General features: G+C 40.1%; 1 protein-coding gene across 1 annotated transcript in view; it reads left to right on the forward strand.

Annotated features, from left to right (window-relative positions):
- Nucleotides 20,332-22,833, forward strand: part of LOC102185487 (C4b-binding protein alpha chain-like) — a 53,262-nt gene continuing 50,760 nt past the window's right edge. The window contains 3 exon segments of the mRNA XM_018059932.1: nucleotides 20,332-20,473; nucleotides 21,654-21,825; nucleotides 22,145-22,149. Coding sequence (XP_017915421.1) covers nucleotides 20,332-20,473; nucleotides 21,654-21,825; nucleotides 22,145-22,149 — 319 coding nt within the window.

A 22,833-nucleotide genomic window follows, 5' to 3' on the forward strand; every position in this document is an offset into this window, starting at 1 on the left:
AGAGCCTGGTGGGCTGCTGTCTATGGGGTCGCACAGAGTCGGGCACGACTGAAGTGACTTAGCAGCAGCAACCAAATGCAATCTACAGATTCAATGCAATCCATATCATTACCCATGGCAGTTTTCACAGAACTAGAAGAAAAAATTCACAATTTATATGGAAACACAAAGGACCCCAAACATTCAAAGCAATCTTGAGAAAGAAGAATGGAGCTAGAGGAATCAACTTACCTAATTTCAGACTGTACTACAAAGCTACAGTCAAGACAGTATGGTATTAGCACAAAAAGAGAAGTATAGACCAATGGAATAAAATAGAAAGCCCAGAGATAAACCCTGGGATTTATAAGCCCAGAGATAAACCCACACACCTATGGGCACCTTATCTTTGATGAAGGAGTCAAGAATATACAATGGGATAAAGGTAGTCTTTAACTATAGGTGGTGCTGGGAGAACTGGACAACTACGTGTAAAAGAATGAAATTAGAACACTTCCTAACACCATACTATGCTGTACTGTGCTGTGCTTAGTCGCTCAGTCATGCCTGACTCTTTGTGACCCCATGGACTATAACCTGCCAGGCTCCTCTGTCCATGGGGATTTTCCAGGCAAAAATGCTGGAGTGGGTTGCCAGGCCCTGGATCTTCCCAACCCAGGGATCAAACCCAGGTGTCCCACATTGCAGGGAGATTCTTTACTGTCTGAACCACCAGAGAAGCCCTTTTAACACCATACATCAAGATGAATTTGAAATGGATTAAAGATCTAAATGTAAGACCAGAAACCATAAAAGTCTTAGAAGAAAATATAGACACAACACTGTATGACAAAAATCATAGCAAGGTCCTCTTTCTATAATGGAAATAAAACCAAAAATAAACAAGTGGGACCTTAATTAAAGAGTTTTTGCACAGCAAAGGAAACTATAAACAAGGTGAAAAGGCAACCATCAGAATGGGACAAAATAGTAGTAAATGAAACAACTGACAAAGGATTGATCTCTAAAATATACAAGCAGCTCATACAACTCAATACCAGAAAAACAAACAATTCAATCAAACAGTGGGCAAAAGACCTAAACAGACCTTCTTCCAAAGAAGACATATGGATGGCTAATAACCACATGAAGAGAAGCTCAACATCGCTCATTATTAGAGAAATGCAAATCAAAACTACAATGATATATCACCTCACAGTGATCAGAATGGCCTTCATCAAAAAATCCACTAACAGTAAGTGCTGGAAAGCTGTGGAACAAAGGGAACAATCTTGCAAAGCTGGTGGGAATGTAAATTGGTATAGCCACTATGGAAGACAGTGTGGAGATTCCTTTAAAAACTGGGAATAAAACCACCATACAATCTAGCAATACCACTTCTAGGCATAGGAAACCAAAACTGAAAAAGACACATTTATCCCATTGTTCATTGCAGTACTATTTATAAGGGCTAGGACACGAAGTAACCTAGATGCCCATCAACAAATGAATGGATAAAGAAACTGTGGTACATATATACAATGGAATACTACTCAGCCATGAAAGGAACACATTTGAGTCAGTTCTAATGAAGTGGATGAACCTAGACCCTATTACACAGAGTGAAGTAAGTCAGAAGTGACAGTCACTCAGTTATATCTGACTCTTTGCAACCTCATGGACTGTACAGTCCATGGAATTCTCAGGCCAGAATCCTGGAGTGGGTAGCCTTTCCATTCTCCAAGGGATCTTCCCAACCCAGGGATCGAACCCAGGTCTCCCACACTGCAGACAGTCTTCACCAGCTGAGCCACCTGGGAAGCTCCATATATATTAATGCATATATATGGAATCGAGAAAGGTGGTACTGATGAGCCTATTTTCAGGGCAGCAATGGAGGCACAGACATTAGAAAACAGACTCACGGACCAGGGTTGGGGAGAGAAAGGAGAGGGTGAGATGTACAGAGGTGGTAGCATGGAAGCATATACACTAACATATGTAAAATAGGTAGCCAGTGGAAATTTTCTGTATGACTCAGGGAGCTCAAATTGGGGCTCTGTAATAACCTGGATGGGTAGGAAAGGGTGGGAGGTGGAAGGGATTTTCAAGAGGGAGGTGACATATGTATCAGTTCAGTTCCGTTCAGTTCAGTAGCTCAGTCGTGTCCAACTCTTTGCAACCCCATGAATCGCAGCACGCCAGGCCTCCCTGTCCATCACCAACACCCAGAGTTCACCCAGACTCATGTCCATCAAGTCAGTGATGCCATCCAGCCATCTCATCCTCTGTCGTCCCCTCTCCTCCTGCCCCCAATCCCTCCGAGCATCAGAGTCTTTTCCAATGAGTCAGTTCTTTGCATGAGGTGGCCAAAGGACTGGAGTTTCAGCTTTAGCATCATTCCTTCCAAAGAAATCCCAGGGCTGATCTCCTTCAGAATGGACTGGTTGGATCTCCTTGCAGTCCAAGGGACTCTCAAGAGTCTTCTCCAACACCACAGTTCAAAACCATCAATTCTTTGGCACTCAGCCCTCTTCACAGTCCAACTCTCACATCCATGCATGACCACAGGAAAAACCATAGCCTTGACCAAACGGACCTTAGTCGTCAAAGTAATGTCTCTGCTTTTGAATATGCTATCTAGGTTGGTCATAACTTTCCTTCTGAGGAGTAAGTGTCTTTTAATTTCATGGCCGCAGTCACCATCTGCAGTGATTTTGGAGCCCCCCAAAATAAAACCCGCCACCGTTTCCCCATCTATTGCCCGTGAAGTGATGGGACCAGATGCCATGATCTTCATTTTCTGAATGTTGAGCTTTAAGCCAACTTTTTCACTCTCCTCTTTCACTTTCATCAAGAAGCTCTTTAGTTCTTCTTCACTTTGTGCTATAAGGGTGGTGTCATCTGCATATCTGAGGTTATTGATATTTCTCCCAGCAGTCTTGATTTCGGGAGATTCTGGGAGGTGTTACTTACCTCCATTTTTCCTGAAAATCAGAGTGGGTTTAAACAGTCCTGGAAAAGACTGGGCTTAAGGAAGCAGACTGACAGGTGGAAGTTGTCCAGGCTGAACTGAAGTGGTAAGGCCCTAGTGATAGGACAGCACACTTAATGGTCTGCTACACACTTCAGCACATGGTGGATGCTCTCACACCTGCTTTTGTTACTTTCTCTGGTTCTTGGATCCACGTTTTCCTCTCTCTTGAATTTTCATTTTACAAAAGCCCATCCTTTGGAAACTGCGTGAGAAATGATGCATAGAAAGTAAAACTTTGGATCTTTGCATGTTTGAAACTGTCTTCACTGTCACATGTGATTTAGTTTGATTGTGTGTAGAAGGCTGGCCTAAAAATAATTTTTGCTCGCATTTTAAAGGAATTTTTCTCTCATTTTAAATAGATTTCTCCTAATACTTGCATTGTAGATTGTAGCTATTGAGAGTCAGAGAACCTCCTGACTTCTGACCTGATTTTCTCTTCTCTGGACGTTTTTAGGATACTCTCTTGTCACCCACGATGTTCTAAAATATCATGCTGCTGCACTTTGCTATATTTTGTCTCTTTATTCATTTTTCTAGGATTTGACTAATCTTTCCAATCTATAAACTCATGTCCTTCTGGTCTGAGAAATTTTCTTATATGATTTCTTCTATAATATTTCTTCACTCTTATCTCTTATGGAAGTCCATTTTGTCTGATAATTGGATTTCTTTGTTGATTGGTTGATTTGCCATATTTTCTGTCTTCATTCTTACACCCAACCCTTTACACACTTCTTAGGAGATTTCCTTGGCTTTGTATTCCAAACCTTTTGTTGATTTTCAGTTTCTTTTAAGAACATACAATAACGTTTTTCAAAAGATTTCTATTCTCTTTAAAAAAAAGTACTGCCTGTTTTTTCCTACCTAGATTAATTCTGTCTTCATGCAGTTATTTGTGATAGAGAAGTGTTATTTTTCTCCCTGCAAACTTTTATTAATGAACATGGTCTTTGAAGACTGATGCTTGAATAATCTCATTTAAAGTTCTGTGTATATGAACAAGTTTTGCTGACTGTAATCTTGCTTGCAGTCTGATGGTACAGGTGAGGTATTTACAATTAAATTGTTGTCATAACAGCAATTACTAAATTTTTTCTATTTTAACCACCCCCCCTTTGATTTTAAGAAACAGAACCACTTCTGGTTTATCATTTTAAATATCAGCTGGACATATCACTTTTCACTAGAGCCTACCTATCTTGGAGCAACTTTCTAATGAATGCAACTTCCTGATCAGTTACTTAGAAAAGAAACTGCTTGACAAAGTCATAGATACAGAGAATAAATAGGTGGTTACCAGAGGGGAGAGGGGTAGGGGAAGGAAATAAACAGATGGGGGGGGGATTAAAAGGTACAAGGGTTTCCCTGGTGGCTCAGTTGGTAAAGAATCCTGCTGCAGTGTGGGAGACCTGGGTTTGATCCCTGTGGTGGGATGATCCCCTGGAGATGGGAACGGCTACCCACTCCAGTTTTCTGGCCTGGAAAATTCCATGGATAGTATAGTCCAGAGGGTCGCAAAGAGTTGGACACGGCTGAGTGACTTTCACTTTCACTTTTAAAAGGTACAAACTTCCAGTTGTAGAATAAATTAGCCATCTGTATGAAATGTATAGTGTGGGGAATACAGTAACTATGTTATATTTTTGTATAATGAGATTTTCTAACTGTACTTATCATGGTGATCATTTTGAAATGCTTAGAAATACAAATTATCATGTGTAACAGGAACACCATGGTACATGTGTACCATGGTGTTGTTGTAAATCAATATACTTCAGAAACAAACTAACAAAGAAAAAGAGATCAGATTGAGATGATTGGATGAAAGCAGTCAAGAGGTACACATTTCTAGTAAAAAGATAAATCTGTACTAGCGATGTGATGTGGGCTTGCCTGTTGGATCAGTGTAAAGAATCTGCAGAAGACTCAAGAGCCACAGGTTCAATCGCTGGGTCAGGAGGAGGAAATGGCAACCTGCACCAGTATTCTTGCCTGGAAAATTCCTTGGACAGAGGAGCCTGGCAGGCTACAGTCCATGGGGTCACAAGGAGTTGGACACGACTGAGCGCATTCACACACAGGGATGCAATGTACTACATAATAAATATAATGTATGTTATATATGAAACATTTGTTACATTGAAAATGCTATATGCTATCACATAAGCTGTATGTTATATATGAAAGTGTTAAGAGAGTAAATCTTAAGGGTTTTATCACAAGAAAAAATTTTTTATATTTCTTTAATTTTGTATCTACATGAGATGATGGATGTTCATTAAACTTACTGTGATAATCGTTTTGTGATGTATATAAATCAAATCATTATGCTGTACACTTTAAACCTACACAGTAGTATGTGTTAATTATATCTCTGTAAACGATGTGAGAGTTGGACTGTGAAGAAAGCTGAGCGCCGAAGAATTGATGCTTTGGAACTGTGGTGTTGGAGAAGACTCTTGAGAGTCCTCTTGGACTGCAAAGAGATCCAACCAGTCCTTTCTGAAGGAGATCAGTCCTGGGTGTTCTTTGGAAGGAATGATGCTAAAGCTGAAACTCCAATACTTTGGCCACCTCAGGTGAAGAGTTGACTCATTGGAAAAGACCCTGATGCTGGGAGGGATTGGGGGCAGGAGGAGAAGGGGGCCATAGAGGATGAGATGGTTGGATGGCGTCACCGACTTGACGGACATGAGTTTGAGTGAACTCCGGGAGTTGATGATGGACAGGGAGGCCTGGCGTGCTGTAATTTATGGGGTTGCAAAGAGTTGGACACGACTGAGCGACTGAAGTGAACTGAACTGAAATGAAACGTGGGAAGGGGTTGGGAGTAAGAAGCTGCTTGCTCTTTGCTTCTTTTATCCCCAGAGTCAGGGCTGAAATGCAGACATAGTGCTGGTGAGCCAATTTCCGCCGTGTTTAATTGCAGCCATGAAATTAAAAGACGCTTACTCCTCGGAAGGAAAGTTATGACCAACCTAGATAGCATATTCAAAAGCAGAGACATTACTTTGACGACTAAGGTCCGTCTAATCAAGGCTATGGTTTTTCCTGTGGTCATGTATGGATGAGAGAGTTGGACTGTGAAGAAAGCTGAGCACCGAAGAATTGATGGTTTTGAACTGAGGTGTTGGAGAAGACTCTTGAGAGTTCCTTGGACTGCAAGGAGATCCAACCAGTCCATTCTGAAGATCAGCCCTGGGATTTCTTTGGAAGGAATGATGCTAAAGCTGAAACTCCAGTACTTTGGCCACCTCATGTGAAGAATTGACTCATTGGAAAAGACTCTGATGCTGGGAGGGATTGAGGGCAGGAGGAGAAGGGGACGATCGAAGTTGAGATGGCTGGATGGCATCACTGACTCAATGGACGCGAGTCTGAGTGAACTCCGGGAGTTGGTGATGGACAGGGAGGCCTGGCGTGCTGCGATTCATGGGGTCGCAAAGAGTCGGACACGACTGAGCAACTGAACTGAACTAGGAGGATAGCATCCTGTGGGATGCTGAAGCAACAAGGAAGAAGGAATCTGGTCTTTGGTTGAAGTACTGCTCTTCATCCTGTTCAAAGTGCCAGATGTCTTGCTGCTCACACCCTCTGCACTGTTTGCTGAACCCAGGGTGGGCAAGGTGCGAGCTGGGAGGATGAAAGAAGATGCGAGAACCGCAGGGACTGCAAAGGTGTTTATTCTCTTTTGGTTGGCACGGCAGCTGTAGCAGCAGACATAACATAACACAGCCACTCTCCTGGCTGACACAACAGCCATAACACAGTATTCTCTCCTGGCTGATGCAGCAGCCCTGGAAGTATTCACATTATATTCTCTCCGCTTGTGGCTGACCTAACGGACACAGCCATGACGCAGCAGTAATTCCTGCCACTGTATTGGTGGAGCTCATATATCTGCGCAGCACAAGGCAGTCGTGTGCAGGGCTACAAATGATCTCACCTGTTACATAGCCATTATTTACAAAACTTGGGGCGAGAGAGCCTGAACACGCCATCTTGGCTAATTTCCCCACTGTTGATCATGTGGTCAGAACAGCTGACTGTCCTAAATGCCTTTAATGACTCCTCTTTCGTGAAAGACAAATAAATTTCTGTCTACTTTGAGCCACTGAGCTTTCGGATGTCCTATTTCCTGACAAGTAGACGGTGAAGGTGAAAGTGAAAGCGGAAGTTGCTCCATCGTGTCCGGCTCTTTGCGACCCCATGGACGGTAAAGTCCGTAGAATTCTCCAGGCCAGAATAGTGGAGTGGGTAGTCTTTCCCTTCTCCAAGGGATCTTCCCAACCCAGGGATCGAACCCAGGACTCCCGCATTGCACGCAGATTCTTTCCCACCTGAGCCACAAGGGAAGCCCGAGCACAGGGTAGGGACTCCCCAGATCTCAGTGGTTATTAGTGTTTTCTCTGTTGCTGTCCCAGGTCTCCAGAGAAACGGTTTCTGGTCTTCTGCCTGCTTGTTTACTTGAACTTCTATCATGCAAGATGAAAAGGTTACTGCTTCTATATTCTCTTTGAATTCTGTTTTCTCCCTCCACTTCCTGGTCTATTTCTATCACATTACTTTTGCTCTATCAACTCTGAGAGAACTTTCAGTCTTTCCTGAGATAGTTGCTCCCTTTCTTAGAATGCAGAGGATTTGCATTTCTTTAACAGCATTTTCCCTTCCACTATGATTAATTCATCTTTGTTTTTCACTCAGAGGTTTGCTCAGAGTGGTGCTGAATAATCATATTGTGAGTAAAAGTGTATACAGTTATGTGAAATGTTAATTTGGTGCCAAAGTTTAGTTCGGTCTAAGAGAAGTCAGTTACAAAGCTTCTGCTGCTAAATATTTTCTGACCACAGGAAAATGAATTACAACAAAGTGAATTATTTCTATTTTAGATTTAATAACCTTGGGGAGAAGTAAATTGGTAAATCATAGGTTCTGTCAAGAAACATTTTAGCTAAAGGGGGACTATATTGATTGTACTGCCATTTTGTATTTATGGGAACCAAAAAAAGGGCATGTTATTTTCTAAAACTCATCTGAATTCAGGAATTATTCTTCCTAGTTCTTTCACCAATTTTAGGCAAATAATACACTTTCTGGTATGATAATGAGTCTATTTGCATATTTAAAAATTTGATGAGTCCTCCTTCCTATGTTCAAAGTATATTGAAATAGTCTACATGAGTTTATGTACTTTAAAATTTTTATTTCTGAAAATATTTGTTTTTCTTAAAACCATTAGATGTCATCTAGCTCACCTGACAGGAGCTTGGGTATTATAAGTTTTAAATTATATCCATTTTTAATGTGTACCAAAATGTACATGTATCCATCTGGGTTTGATCTGGAAAGAAAGAAATGACACAGTGATTTAAATGGGGAAAGTTTAATATAAGGAATGGTGAAATTTTGATACAAGAGAAACTTTAGGCTTTAAGAAAACTCTATATGTTTCACTAGGGCAGCAGGAAGGTACTCAAGCAGGACAAACTTCAAAGGGGGTCCTTTTCTGATGTTTGGGTTTAGATCTTGTTGGAAAAGGCATAATTGTAACCTATTAGATGCCAGAGAAGTTCAGTAAGTTGCCTGAACTGGAGCTGGTCTACAGAAACCAGCCCTTGGGCGTGCAGGCAGAGTAACTGAGCTGCAGCTGGTGACTGCTTGTGGGCCTGCAGCTGGCCTGGGGCACTAGAACATTCTTTGTGTGTGCAGTGGCTGCCCGTGGTAGCCAGGAGCATAGGTGTGCAGTGACAGGGAACCCACTTGCCAGCCTACAAGACAGAGATGGGTGTAGGCACATGGCAACTGGCAGCCAGGTGTGCAGACATGCAGACAGTGCTGGTATGGCAGAAGGGCTGGCATAGCATCCCTGTCAGGAGAACCTATAGGAAGTTGGTGGCCAGGCCAGTTCACGGCTGCAAAATTACCATGAAATTCTGCATTCTGGGCAAGGACTGGGGCTGACTGCTGCTAGATAACCTCACACTCACAATGCTAACCTACTGTGAAGCAGCAGGAAACAGCAGGAGATACCTTCTTCCTACAATGTTCCCTTAGCACCCTCTGCTGAGAAAGCTTAGCATCATGTTCACTGCAGAGGGGAAATGTTCATTATCACAGTTGTCTGTAATTGGAGCCAAAGGGCAATATAGTGATAACGGGCAGAGAATTGATACCTTAAAGTTGCTAAAACAGAAATGTGAAGTCAAGACACTCCATGATTGCTTCAGAATTAAATCTATAAAGAAGGAAATGCTGGAAGAGAAGCAGAAAATTCATTAAACTTAGGTTTATTTACTTTAATTTTTGGCTGCACCACATGGCATGTGGGATTGTAGTTCCCCAACCAGGGACTGAACCCATGCCCCCAGCAGTGGAAGTGAGGCGTCTGAACCGCTGGACTGCCAGGGAAGTCCCAAAACTTAGATTCATAATCTAAACATTCCATCAAGGAAAAAATGAGAAATGGTTATATATTTCCTGTTGGTTGATAAAACTAAACATATTTCTGACAGAGGGCCATATTTGCTCTTACTAAAACAGGTAATATTAAATAGAAAATTATGATTGATCTCAGGTTACTTTATAAGAAATGAATAACATCATGGACAACACCATCACCAACTGCAAAGCTCTACTTTCAATAGCCAAAGGTATAGCCTTTTATAAGAACTGAGTTGATTGATCTATTAAAGCATAAGTTGAGATTGATGCATTTGAAAGGAGGTAAGCTCCATCACTTCATGGAAAATAGATGGGGAAACAGTGGAAACAGTGTCAGACTTTATTTTTTTGGGCTTCAAAATCACTGCAGATGGTGACTGCAGCCATGAAATTAAAAGACGCTTACTCCTTGGAAGAAAAGTTATGACCAACCTAGATAGCATATTCAAAAGCAGAGACATTACTTTGCCAACTAAGGTCCGTCTAGTCAAGGCTATGGTTTTTCCTGTGGTCATGTATGGATGTGAGAGTTGGACTGTGAAGAAGGCTGAGCACCAAAGAATTGATGCTTTGGAACTGTGGTGTTGGAGAAGACTCTTGAGAGTCCCTTGGACTGCAAGGAGATCCAACCAGTCCATTCTGAAGGAGATCAGCCCTGGGATTTCTTTGGAAGGAATGATGCTAAAGCTGAAACTCCAGTCCTTTGGCCACCTCATACGAAGAGTTGACTCATTGGAAAAGACTCTGATGCTGGGAGGGATTGGGGGCAGGAGGAGAAGGGGCCGACCGAGGATGAGATGGCTGGATGGCATCAAGGACTCGATGGACGTGAGTCTAAGTGAACTCTGGGAGATGGTGATGACAGGGAGGCCTGGTGTGCTGCGATTCATGGCGTCGCAAAGAGTAGGACATGACTGAGCGATTGAACTGAAGCTACTGATATTCAGATAAATAGCTACTAAAGCTCTATTTTGAAACAAAGATAGATCATGGAATACATAGAGAAATGAATAAATAGCATCTCCGTTAGATTTGTGGTTCTCCAATTTGTTGCATATGAGAATCACTAGGGCCATTTCAGGAATATTTCAGATCCTCGAAGCCTTACCAAGTGTATTTCTTTAGGCGACAGAGCCTGAGAATCTGGATTTTTAACCACCATAAGGCATTTTGGGGGAACTACCTCACCTAAATTTGCAATCTCTCCTTGAGGGCATCTGATAATTATTCACAAGTTGATACAGTGTTTCAAAGGCTCACCTCCCTTGACCTTGATCTTCCATCTTTTGCGTGCCTGGGGGATCTGCTGTAACTTCTGATGCCACTGCGTCCCAGGTCAGCTTGTCCCTCCACCCAATCCTGGCCCCGTCATGCCTTTAAGGCATTGTTCCTGAAAGGACTCCTGAATGACCCATCTGCGTGCAGCCTCCACCTTTGAATCTATTTCTCAGGAAATGGAATATATGAACTATTCATCAGTTAACCCAACCTATGAAATATCTCCTTTTTTGATTTACTTGTTCATTGTCCACATTTTTACATGCTAGTTCTATTTTTGGAATGATTTGTAAAAAAGTCTTTTCTCTTTATAGCATTGTCTTAATTTGTTATATATGTTTTAATTATTTTATTATCTTTTCTACTGTTTAAGGTGTAAGTGGTGTAAAAATTATACTTGAGTTAAGCATTTTCCCCTTTGTTTTCACCTTTGATATTGTGTTTAAAACTTTATACCCCCAAAATATGTGGTTCTACATGGACATTGAGAATGCTCTCCAAAGACAAAAAATCCATAGACAAAAGAAAAAAACAAAAAATTCATGGATAAAAACAATCTTCAAGGATTGCCTGCAATTAGATCCATAAGAAGAGGACATGTCAGAAAAGTAAATAGTGGACAAAATGACAAAGGGACAGAGTGAGAATCAGAAGGAACAGACTGGGGATTCTAACCGTTACTTCTGAAGTTTTGCTATAAAGAACAAAATATTAAATATCTCATCAGCAAATGCATAAATGCCTTCACATTAAAATTACAAAGCTCTGAGAGGATCTGGCTGCAGCAAGAGGGCACATATAGTCAGAACACCTTTGCCATGGGTAATATTTGAGGATACAGATGTTTAATGATGACATTTGTATCACACTTTAAGGTCTGACAATCGATGTACCTATGTGATGGTTTTAATCAAGTCCTCACTTTTGAATCCAAATCTTTCAAGAGTGTTTGGAAACTAAGACAGTATAGATGCTCCTACTCAGCATGTGGGAGACTCTGGTTCAATATCATAGTATTTCTTATCTATTCAGTTTCTATCCACCTCTGAAACATATCTGCAATTTACTTCAGAAAGGCTCCAATTCTGCCTGCCACAACTTTGTCTTACATGATTTCGTCATGCCTCCATCATTATCCTTCTTGATGTGTAGTGGTCACTTCCTTTATGTTATTTATAGTTTGATGAAATAAGTGTGGATCCTTAATTATTAGCTTGCATGCTCAGTCACTTGAGTCATGTCCGACTATTTGCAACCCCACAGACTGTAGCCCACCAGGTTCCTTTGTCCATGGAATTTTCCAGGCAAAAATCCTGGAGTGTGTTGCCATTTCCTTCTCCAGGGGATCTTGCCAACCCAGGGTTCGAATCTTCATCTCTTACATTGGCAAGTGGACCTTGAACCACTGAGTCACCCAGGAAGTCCAATTACAAGCTTGGGGTTGATTTATTTCTTTTTATAATTGGGATCATGTAATATGTATTATGGGCTTCCCAGGTGGCTCAGTGGTAAAAGAATCCACCTGCCAATGCAGGAGACACAAGAGACACAGGTTGGACTCTTGGGTCAAGAAGGTCCCCTAGAGAAAGGCATGGCAACCCACTCCAGTATTCTTGCCTGGAGAAACACATAGACAGAGGAGCCTGGAGGGCTACAGTCCATGGGGTCACAACAAGTCGGACAAAACTGAAGCGACTTAGTTGCTGCTGGTGAGATGAGCTTAAAGTGGATTTTATTTATGCATTGTTTAAACTTAATTATAGGAGCTAGTTCTTCGTCTAACACTCTGAGTTAGGAATAGCAGGTTTTAATGCTTTCATTTTTCAGCAAATAAAATCCAGTCCCCAGGACAGGAAGATATCATAGATCCAGCTTTCCTAGCCTCTAGTTCTACATTTTCTTTCCCAGTGAACACTGTTGTTTTTTTGGTTAGGTCATGGGAATCATCCTTCTAATTATCCCTCATGGGTAAGGTAAGCAAAGGGAACAATGAACTATTATGACATGTTATCAATTTGGAGACTTGTTAAGGGGAAGGAGGAAATTAAGTATCCACTGCCACTTTTCTCTGCAGTTAATTATTTGCAAGGACAATTAACGGTTACTTCTTATCTACACCAACCGCTCATTTCTACCTGACCAGCCAGCCACCAATCACATTGCTGGAACTCAGAGGATTTTCAGCTGAGCACTTGCTTGAAAGGCAAGGACGCTGTGATAAATTCTGTTATAGAGAGGGCTAAGAATATCAGATCAAAGGTAACTCATTCTGAGAGAGAGAAATCAAAGCAACACTGTGGAGTCTGTTTCTCGTTCAGAAACCTACAGTAATTTACTAAGCACTCAGATTACCTTAAGGAAGAGACCGATGTTTTTGTCTGAGGAGTGAAGGCTTCAAAGGATAAGGCAGAGAGAAATAATCAAGTGTCTGTTCATCAGAAATCTTTTCAGGATTCCTGTGTTTTGTGGTAGAAAGAAAACGGTTTGTGGGACTTGAAAAATATTTAAAAATTTTTGAAGGCTTGGTTATTTGCTTATAGATGGGGAGAAAATAATGCCTACCAATGAAATAAATTGGAAAGTAAATCAGGAGTGTAAGATGCTATTTTTACTGATTCTAAAATATGTGTGTTTGTTGGTTTTCTGCCTATGTCTCACGTCTGGGAGAAGAAGCTGGAAGTAACTCAAATTTGCTGGAAACACAAGGGTGGTCCAGTGAGGAAGTAGGGCATAGAAGGTCTGGTTTTCAGAGCCTACATTCAGCAAATGTGTTAGGTTTCTCTTTGGAGATTTCATCCACCTGTCACCAGTCTTTGAAAGCAAAGATTTGTAGATAATAAGTGGATACTGGTAACCCTCTATTCAGTCTTTTAAGCATGAAATCATAGTCTTCCTTACCTCTTTTCTCTCCCTCACTTTCTGTAATTGGCATTGGTCTCTTCTGCCTTGAAATTCTCTTCTACCTTGGTTGAGCATGGCATACTTGCATTTTGGTTGTGAATTCATTCATTTCACCCACTCCTTTCCTTGGCTGCATCTGTTCTGACTTAAACTGGTAGTAAAAGGAGAGTGAAAGTAAAGTAGCTAGAATAAGCAGAAGCATTAAAAAAAAACAAAAAAACAAAAAACCCCAAAACTCAGAATGGATCTCAGACAAGCAGAAGAACTAAAATGGTGAAACACTTAGAAGTGTTTAACACTCTTATTCCTAAACACATAGGAATAAAATCTTCACATTGAGTTAGGCAATGGTTTCTTTGATACATAGTCAACAAAATCAAAAAATAAATTACAAATTCATCTAAATTAAAAACACTTGTGCTTCAAAAGATACTATCAAGAATAAATAGAAATCCCACAGGATGACAACTAACTTGTATCTGGAATATATAAAGACCTCATATAACTTAGAAACAAAAAGACAATTAACCCAATCAGAAATGAGCAAATGATTTTTAATAGAGATTTCTTATAAAGAAGGTATCCATGTAATAATAAGCACATAAAAATATTCAACATCATTAGACATTAGAGAAATGTAAATCAAACCCACAATGAGGTACCACTTCATACATACTAAGGTGGCTAAATTAAAAAAGACAACCAATTGCAAGTGTTGAGGGATAATGCAGAAAAACTGAAGCCCTTGTTCTCTGCTGCTGGGAATGTAAAATGATGCAGTCACTTTGGAAAATTATTTGGCAGTTCATCAGTATATTAAACCTAGAGTCACTGTATGATCCAGCAATTCTAGTCCTAGAAAAAAGGAAATACACCCAAGGAAAAATGAAAACAAGTGTCTATGCACAAAAATGTACATGAATGTTCATAGCAGAATTATTCCTAATAGCTCAAAAGTGGAAACAACTCAAATGTCCATTAGCTAAAGGATGGATAAACAAGAGGTGGAATAGTCATAGAGAAGAATACTATTCAGTCATAAAAAGGAATGAAGTACTAAAGTTATGATATCAATGAACCCTAAAACATTATACTAAGTGAAGGAACCAGTCACAAAAACCCACATACTATATGATTCTGTTTATATGAAAAGTCTGGAATAGACAGATCCACAGAGATGGAAAGTAAGTTAGTGGTTGCCAGGGCCTGGGAAGGAGATAGACGTGGGGAGTGACTGCTAATGGGTATAGCATTTCTTTGGGAGTGATAAAAATATTCAAAAATCAGATGGTGGTAATGGTTATACAACTCTCTGAATGTACTAACAGCCACAGATTTTATGCTTGAAGTAGGTGAAATTTGTGGTTTGTGAATTATTTCTCAGTAAAGCTTTTTATAAAATGATTACATGTGGGATGAAAGAGGGTAGAAAAAGGTTTTTATTTTATAAGATTTTTATTAACATACATGCTCCATAAAAACCAGAGATAGCTGGGCCCAGAGATCTGTGAATGATTCACAGGTGATGGTCAGAGTCAGGGAGCTGATGAGTTCCTCCCAGGAAGACAGTTAAGGTGAGGGAAGAAGCAGCCCAGCATAGAGCTTCATGGGTGCCCCATGCTCTGGGTATGGGACTGGGTTTCTCTATTACCACGAGCCATAGTGAAGGCCAGACCAAGGCTTCTGGCTGAAGTCCAGCGTGCCTTCCTCTGCACCAGGGCTGAGTTAAAGACTCCTGGAATTGCAGCCACTGGTCGTTGTAAGTTTAGATCATTATTGTGATGATGTTTTGTCTTCTAGGAGTTCACCTTCTAGCAAAGTCACACGGTAATTCCAGTTCTGTTCCTTTCTTCCCTGGGTTTAACAACTGCCAGCACCACGGCAGTTTCAGTGACTATGCCAAGCCCTTTACAGAAAATATTCTTATTTAATTTTGTCAACAATTTTGAGAGAATTGTGTAGTTTTTTATAGAGGAAATTTGAGCGTAGAGAGCTGAGTATCTTGCCATGGGAACACATTTCCCATGTGGTAGAACCAGGAGTAAAACTCACATGGCCTGGGCCTGATTTCAGAGCTCACGCATGGGTACTGGCCACACACTGTCCTCCTCTGTAGATAACACTTTGGCTGTGGCCTAAATAGGTGTAGATAAAAGGAGTGAAATCATTTCCCGTCACTTTCCATCTGCCATCATTGCCTAACTTGGCTGTGAGCTGCAGAGAAAGAAGAAACATTTTTTATTCCTCTCTCTCACTCTCTTTTTACTGGTCTTATGCCATTGCTTTCCATTAATTGGTTGATAACATTGACTCAGGTTAAAGATGGGAAAGGGGAACCTTGGAACCTACAATAAAATTACCTGGTAGTATCTTATTAAAATAAAGAGATACTGGTTCAATCCATTGGTCAGGAAGAGCTCCTGGAGAAGGAAATGGCTGGGAAATCCCATGTGTCCATGGGGTCACAAAAGAGTCGAACACAACTTAGTGACTAAACAACATCTTTAAGATAAATACAATCTGACCACACACACACACACACACGGATAGAAATGGACATGAAGCATTTTTCCTTTTTCCTCTTTAAAGCATATTTTGTCACTGTATACTTTTGAAATTAAATTTAGAAAATATTTGTTCAGCACCTTTTCTGTGCAAGGCGGTGATAAATGAGAGGGTTTTCACCCTCTCACTTCAAGGAGTTTATGGTTAAGCTGAAAGACAGACTTTTGACATTAGCTGTAATCCAAGTCGCAATTAGAATTATGAGCACTAAATTGTAACTGGAAAATGGAAGCTGAAATTTCGGATAGAACCAATGGTTGAGATGTGTCTGGAAAATGAGTGGGATTTAATGGAGGAAAGGGTGAAAGAGCTGATGATGTAGACAGCTAAGATGTGAACTAGTAAGACAGTGGAAAAGTGTTTGACAATTTCAGAATATATTGAAGAATACAAATATTTTTCAATTGAAGATAGGCATGAGAATATACTTTTAAATATCATTTTAAGACTGTCCAATGCACTGATCACATGGCAGAGCTATTATTTATAATGAGTGCATTAAATGCATACATTTTTCTTATAAATTTAGGTACAAATATGGAGTTATTTAGAAGGCATTTTCACTTTAAAGTGTCATTACAAAAATTTAAAGCCATTTACTTTTTTTGCCAACATTTTAGTATTTTAGGATTTTTATTCCTTTCATTAAATGACCAGTTTACTATAGCTAGCAAATTACTGGCTTACTGACAAACTACAGTTTTTTCTTTTTCCTTGGGAAGATTTTAATACTTTTGAATACTTCTGTGAGCTTGGAGTTTGGTTTTCATCATGTACAAATTGTCTTGTGACAGCTCCCTCTGCCTTAGAGGAAGGTGGTAAGGAGACAGCCCAGATGGGGACTAGACAAAGGCGGTCAGTGGTCCCGCCTCTCCTGGGGCTGTCCCAGTTTTAGTACTGAAAGCCTCACATCCTAGAAGACCCCCTCAGTCTCAAGCAAACAGATGGTGACCCTGTGCCGCAGAAGTGGAGTGATGTGAATGCCTCAGAGATCTAGATTTCTATTTCTGCATGCTTGTAGAACAGGCTGACTCATTCCATATATACTCAACATTACTTGTTATAGACAAATTTGCTATTGTGTTGATTGAATTTTTGGCAGAATTGAAGTCATGAATAGAGCATGTGGAATGAGGCAGGAGGATTGGCTGAACATGCAGGAGATAAGTTTGGAGGAGTGGTGTGATTGCAAGATTTAGAAAGTTAGTGTGACTTGAGTCTTCACTTAATCAAAGAGCTAAGCCGCTGCTAAAATAGATAGCTAGTGGAAAGTTACTCTATTTCACCGGCGGCTCAACCTGGTGCTCTGTGACAACCTAGATGAATGGGATGGGGTGTTCAAGAGGGTGGGGGCATATGTATACTTATGGCTGATTCATGTTGTTGTATGGCAGAAACCAACACAACACTGTAAAGCAATTATCCTCCAATTAAAAATTTAAAAAATGAGCAAAGCGTGTGAATAGATATTTCACCAAGGAAGAGATACAGATGGCCAATGAGCACACGAAAAGTTGTACAGCATAATTCATCACAGGGGGACACAAATCAAAACCACAGTGAGATCCCACTGCACATCCGTGAGGATGACTACCATCAGACCAACAGTGACAGGTCTTGGTGAGGATGCAGAGAAATTGGAATCCCTCAAGCTGCTGATGGGAATGTGACATGGTACAGCCATCATGGAGAACACTTGGGCAGTTCCCTTCAGCAGTCAAACAACTTACCACGTGACTTAGCCATTCCATTCCTAGGCATCCTCTAGAAGAACTGCAAACACCTGTCCTCACAATGACTTGCACACCATGCGCACAGTAGCTCTGGCTTCAACCCCACAAAGAAAAATACCCAAATGCCTATTTATGCATGAATGGATAAGCACATACTGATGCAGTTGTAGAGTATTATTCAGGAATACAAAGGAAACACCAATATAGCACGAATACACACAACAATATGGATATATCTCATAATAATTCTATGAGAGTGAGAAACCAGACAAATAAGAGTATACCTGTATGTTTTCTGGTCACACAGCTTTCTAGAAAATGCAAATTATCCTTCAGTGACAGACAGCAGGCCAGAGGTTGCTGGGGAAGGGTGTGGAGGGAACTGGAAGAGGCTGGAGTGCTGGATGACGAGGGGAAGACTGTGGTTGATGAAGGTGAACTGTCTTCACTGGAGCAGTGGCTTCACAGGTGCCACAAGGATTAAACCACCAGATTGCACATTCGAACATAGGTTTATTGCATACAAAATACACCTAAACAAAATATTCAAAGGAGGGAGGAAATCATGTAGCAGCAATCTTTTCTTTTATGGGTTCAGGATCTCATGACATTTTTCTCCTAGCATATTTTTGAAAGACTGGGCAAAGATTTCTTATGAACAACATCTCAGATAGTTTCATTTTTCATGTGCATATAATTCCATTTGGAATTCGTTTGAAATACTGTGAGGTAGAAATCCAGCTATTTCCCCCAATTAGGTCAACACTATTCATTGTAAAAATTCATCTTCCTACCCTTACTTGAAATGCTACCTTTATCACATAACAAACTGTGTATACATTTGGAAAAAAAGAGAGTTAAGCTGCTGCGTACAATGAGAGAGGTACCATAAGCTTCCCCCCCCCAGCAAGGAGCACAGTGACAGCTTTGGGAAAAATAGAAAACTGCTTTGACTTAAGTGGGCATCTGCTGACAATTACTATAATTAAGGGTTAATGGTAATATGAAACCATCTCAATCTATGTCAGTTTTTAGAGTAAAAAGTGAAATTTTGTGTTTTACTAAAAGTTAATTTTATATATCAGGCTTCCCAGGTGACTCAGTGGTAAAGAGTGATAAACAAGCAGGAGATGCTGGTTCAGTCCCTGGGTTGGGACGATCCTCTAGAGAAGGAAATGGTAACCCACTCCAGTATTCTTGCCTGGGAAATGCCACTGACAGAGGAGCCTGGCAGGCTACAGTCCATGAGATTGCAGAGTTGGACGTGACTTAGTGATTAAACAACAATTTTATATATCACTTTAGATTTAAAGTCTATTTCTTAAGTAAACTAAGGTATGTGAGGTTTTATCCCCCAATTAAGGGGTAAAAATGGCCCAGTAGGGCCAGCCATTAAAGAGGTCTCTGATTAATGAATGACCAGAACCAAGAGAAACACCAGGAATGCCTCCCCCCTTTCCTCCTTCCTTCCTTTCTCCCCCTCTCTTCTCTTTCCCTCTCTCTCTCTTTCCTTTCTTCTTGGTGGCAAAACTGATGCTTTGAAAAGTTTGAATTGACCCGAAGGATTACTGTTCTTGTTGATAGCTGCCATAAGAAACGTACATAGCTATAGATAGATATATAAGTTAGTAAATAATAGATAGATCAGTAGGTGTAACTCCTTTCCTCTGTCTCATCATTTCTCACTTTTCTTTCATTTGCTTCCACTTCCCTGATTCCTGTGCCATTTCCTTGTTCAGAGCATCTCCATTGGTTTATCTGGCCAACTGCAATAATTTTCTTAATCTCCCTGTCTCCTCTCTCTGCCCCTTTCAATCTATCTTGTTCACAGCTGTCATAGTGATCCCCAAAGCACAGTAATCACGTCACTTAAGAAAATCAATGGCTGTCCATTACCTATCCAAACTCCTAACCTTGGCATTGAAAACTCAATAAATCCCAGCTCTAATCAGTCCTTTCTTTTGTCTCTACCACGCATTCCTTACCTGCCAAAAAAATGGAAGCACTAATTAATATTGCCCAGAAATAATCTTTATCTTATATACCTCACTGTTATGTTTTTCTATATCTTCATTTTTGACATAAAATGTCTTGCATCCAATGCTCCAATTTCATAGCAGTGCCTGTCACCTCAGATACAGCCATGTCCATAAAGCCCACTCCCATTTCTTTACCTGGAATTAGCTATCCTCCTGAGGATGCTCCTGAAACAGATATATGCTATCTTTTATTGCAAATATTTGTGCTTAATGTTTTATCTTCTGCACTCAATTGTAATCTCCTTGAAGGGATGGTTCCCATGAGATTTTTTGTAGCCCTTTACAAGGAGAAATTCAATAACTATTTATTAAGATGAGTTCTTCCAACAGAGAGATATTGAGGAAACATCAGATCATGCATCCTCTAAGAGTTCCACATGGGGTCCTTGACACAAAAAGGAAAATGGCAGCCAGGCCCTTCTCTGGGCTGTGGAAAGTCTCTGATCCAGCTCTGTTACAAATGACCTTGGTCGCTGGTCTGTTGGCTTCTGTTTTTGGTGAGTAATGGGAAAATGAGGTCAGATTGTCACCATACAACTGAGTTCATCAGCACATCCTATTGTAAGAGTTGTCTAAAAGATACCCATCCTTAACATTGTGGAGTGTATTTGACCACTTGAAATTTAGGGAAATTTATTATAACCCACTGCCTTCCCCCAGCATTAAAGGTTTATTATGGTCACTTTTAATACTCCTTTTTAGGGCTTTCTCTCCAGGGACCTTTCAAAAGATCTAACCACAAAGCAAATCATGATTTGGAATAAACACATATTATCTGCCACCTGACCATGAAGAGTTTTCATTGCCTGTGTGGTTCTTTAGAAAGTAGTGAATTGGGTGTAATTATGCTGGGGCTCCCATCCCTTTATTTAATTATTTCAAGGGAGGTAGAATTAAGGCTTTACTTTTTAAGGATTTAATGAATCTCTACCTTGTGATGCTTTTTGAAAAACATTTTATTTTCAAATACATAGTCTATTTAAAATCATGTGTAAAATAGCTAGCTGGTGAGAAGTTGCTACATAACCCAGGGAGACAAGCCTGGCATTCTGTGATGACCTGGAAGGGTGGGATGGGGGGAAGGGACACATATATAACTATGGCTGATCGCATTGTTGTATGGCAGAAACCAACACAACATCATGGACAATTTTCCTCCAATTAAAAAACAAGTTTAAAAAAGAACTAGTAGAGGGAAAAAAAGAAAAAAAAAACACAAAATCCCAAAGGTCCAAAAGGACATAAGGAAATGTCTCCTCATTTTTGACTCCTGAGCCAACTAATCTTATATATTGCTATTATTGCTAAAATATGTATTATTTCTCAGGCAAGAAGATAGGATTACACGGCAAGGTATAAATGCCAGTGTTCTGAATATGTAGATTGGGGAATCTAATAGAATGATGAAATTCATGTCTGTTCATCCATTTTCTGACAAATTATCACATATATGGGAGAGGAAGGATGAATTTTTCTGCCCTTTTCCATTATTATTTTCATTGTTATCAAACAACAAACATGCATTATAGATTGTTTCCTATGTTTTCACTGAACAGCAGAGTAGCAGGAGTCATGATAAAGAGGAGCATGATCTCTGCTCTAAAAGTCCTATTACGAATGATTGAGGTGCTATGTTCTAATCTATAACTTGATTCTCCTTGTCATTTTGGTATCCAGGAGACTGTGGTCCTCCACCTAATTTACAGTTTGCTTCTCCAAACAAGTTGAATAACAAAGACTTTAAAACTGGAACTACACTGAAGTACACCTGCCTTCCTGGTTATAGCAGAATCAGTTCAAGTTCAGTTACTTGTAATGATAGAGGCTCATGGGACTATCATGTTTTTTTGTGCTAGTAGGTATCAAAGTTTATTTTTCTCACCTGACCCCATGGACTGCAGAACCCCAGGCTTCCCTGTCCATCACCAGTGCTCGGGGCTTGCTCAAGCTCATGTCCATCCAGTCGGTGATGCCATCCAATCATCTAGTTCTCTGTCATCCCCTTCTCCTCCTGCCTTCAACCTTTCCTGTCCATCCAGTCGTTGATGCCATCCAATCATCTAGTTCTCTGTCATCCCCTTCTCCTCCTGCCTTCAACCTTTCCCAGCATCAGGTCTTTTCTAGTGAGTCAGTTCCTCCAACAGGTGGCCAAAGTATTGGATTTTCAGCGTTAGTATCAGTCTTTCCAATGAATATTCAGGACTGATTTCCTTTAGGATTGACTGGTTGGATCTCCTTGCAGTCAAAGGGACTCTCAAGAGTCTTCTCCAACACCACAGTTCAAAAGCATCATTCTTTGGCTCTCAGCTTTCTTTATAGTCCAAGCTGTATATCCATTGTACTTTTGTGTTTATTTGGGGGGGGAAAGTTCTCTTAGGAACTTAATAAATTCTTTAATTGAAAGACTACTTTGATGAAAGTAGTCTTCAAAATTCACATCACCTATAGTAATTGAAGCCAGTATTTGGAGCCAGTCAGTTGGGAATATACACAGATATTTTGCTAAGAGTAAAAATAAAGAATCTTTTCCCTTCTCTTGTTTCCCTGTGACCAAGGACAGATATTTTTAGAACATACTTTACATAACTTGTCCATCCTTTATTATCAAAATGATCTAACTGAGGCACCAAATATAAGCATATTTTTTCTTCTTTTTAAAATTTTTAAAATATTCAAAAAATGGGATAAATATTTACTTTTATAAATATAAAGTATACTGAAATATAAAGTTCAGTAAGTCAGGGTAATGTATGGCAAAACCCACAATATTGTAAAGTAATTAGCCTCCAATTAAAATACATAAATTTATATTAAAAATTATTTAAAAAGAAGTTTTAAAAAATTTTCTGTGTTTATG

Source organism: Capra hircus, chromosome 16, assembly GCF_001704415.2.
Source record: "Capra hircus breed San Clemente chromosome 16, ASM170441v1, whole genome shotgun sequence".
Lineage (NCBI taxonomy): Eukaryota > Metazoa > Chordata > Mammalia > Artiodactyla > Bovidae > Capra > Capra hircus.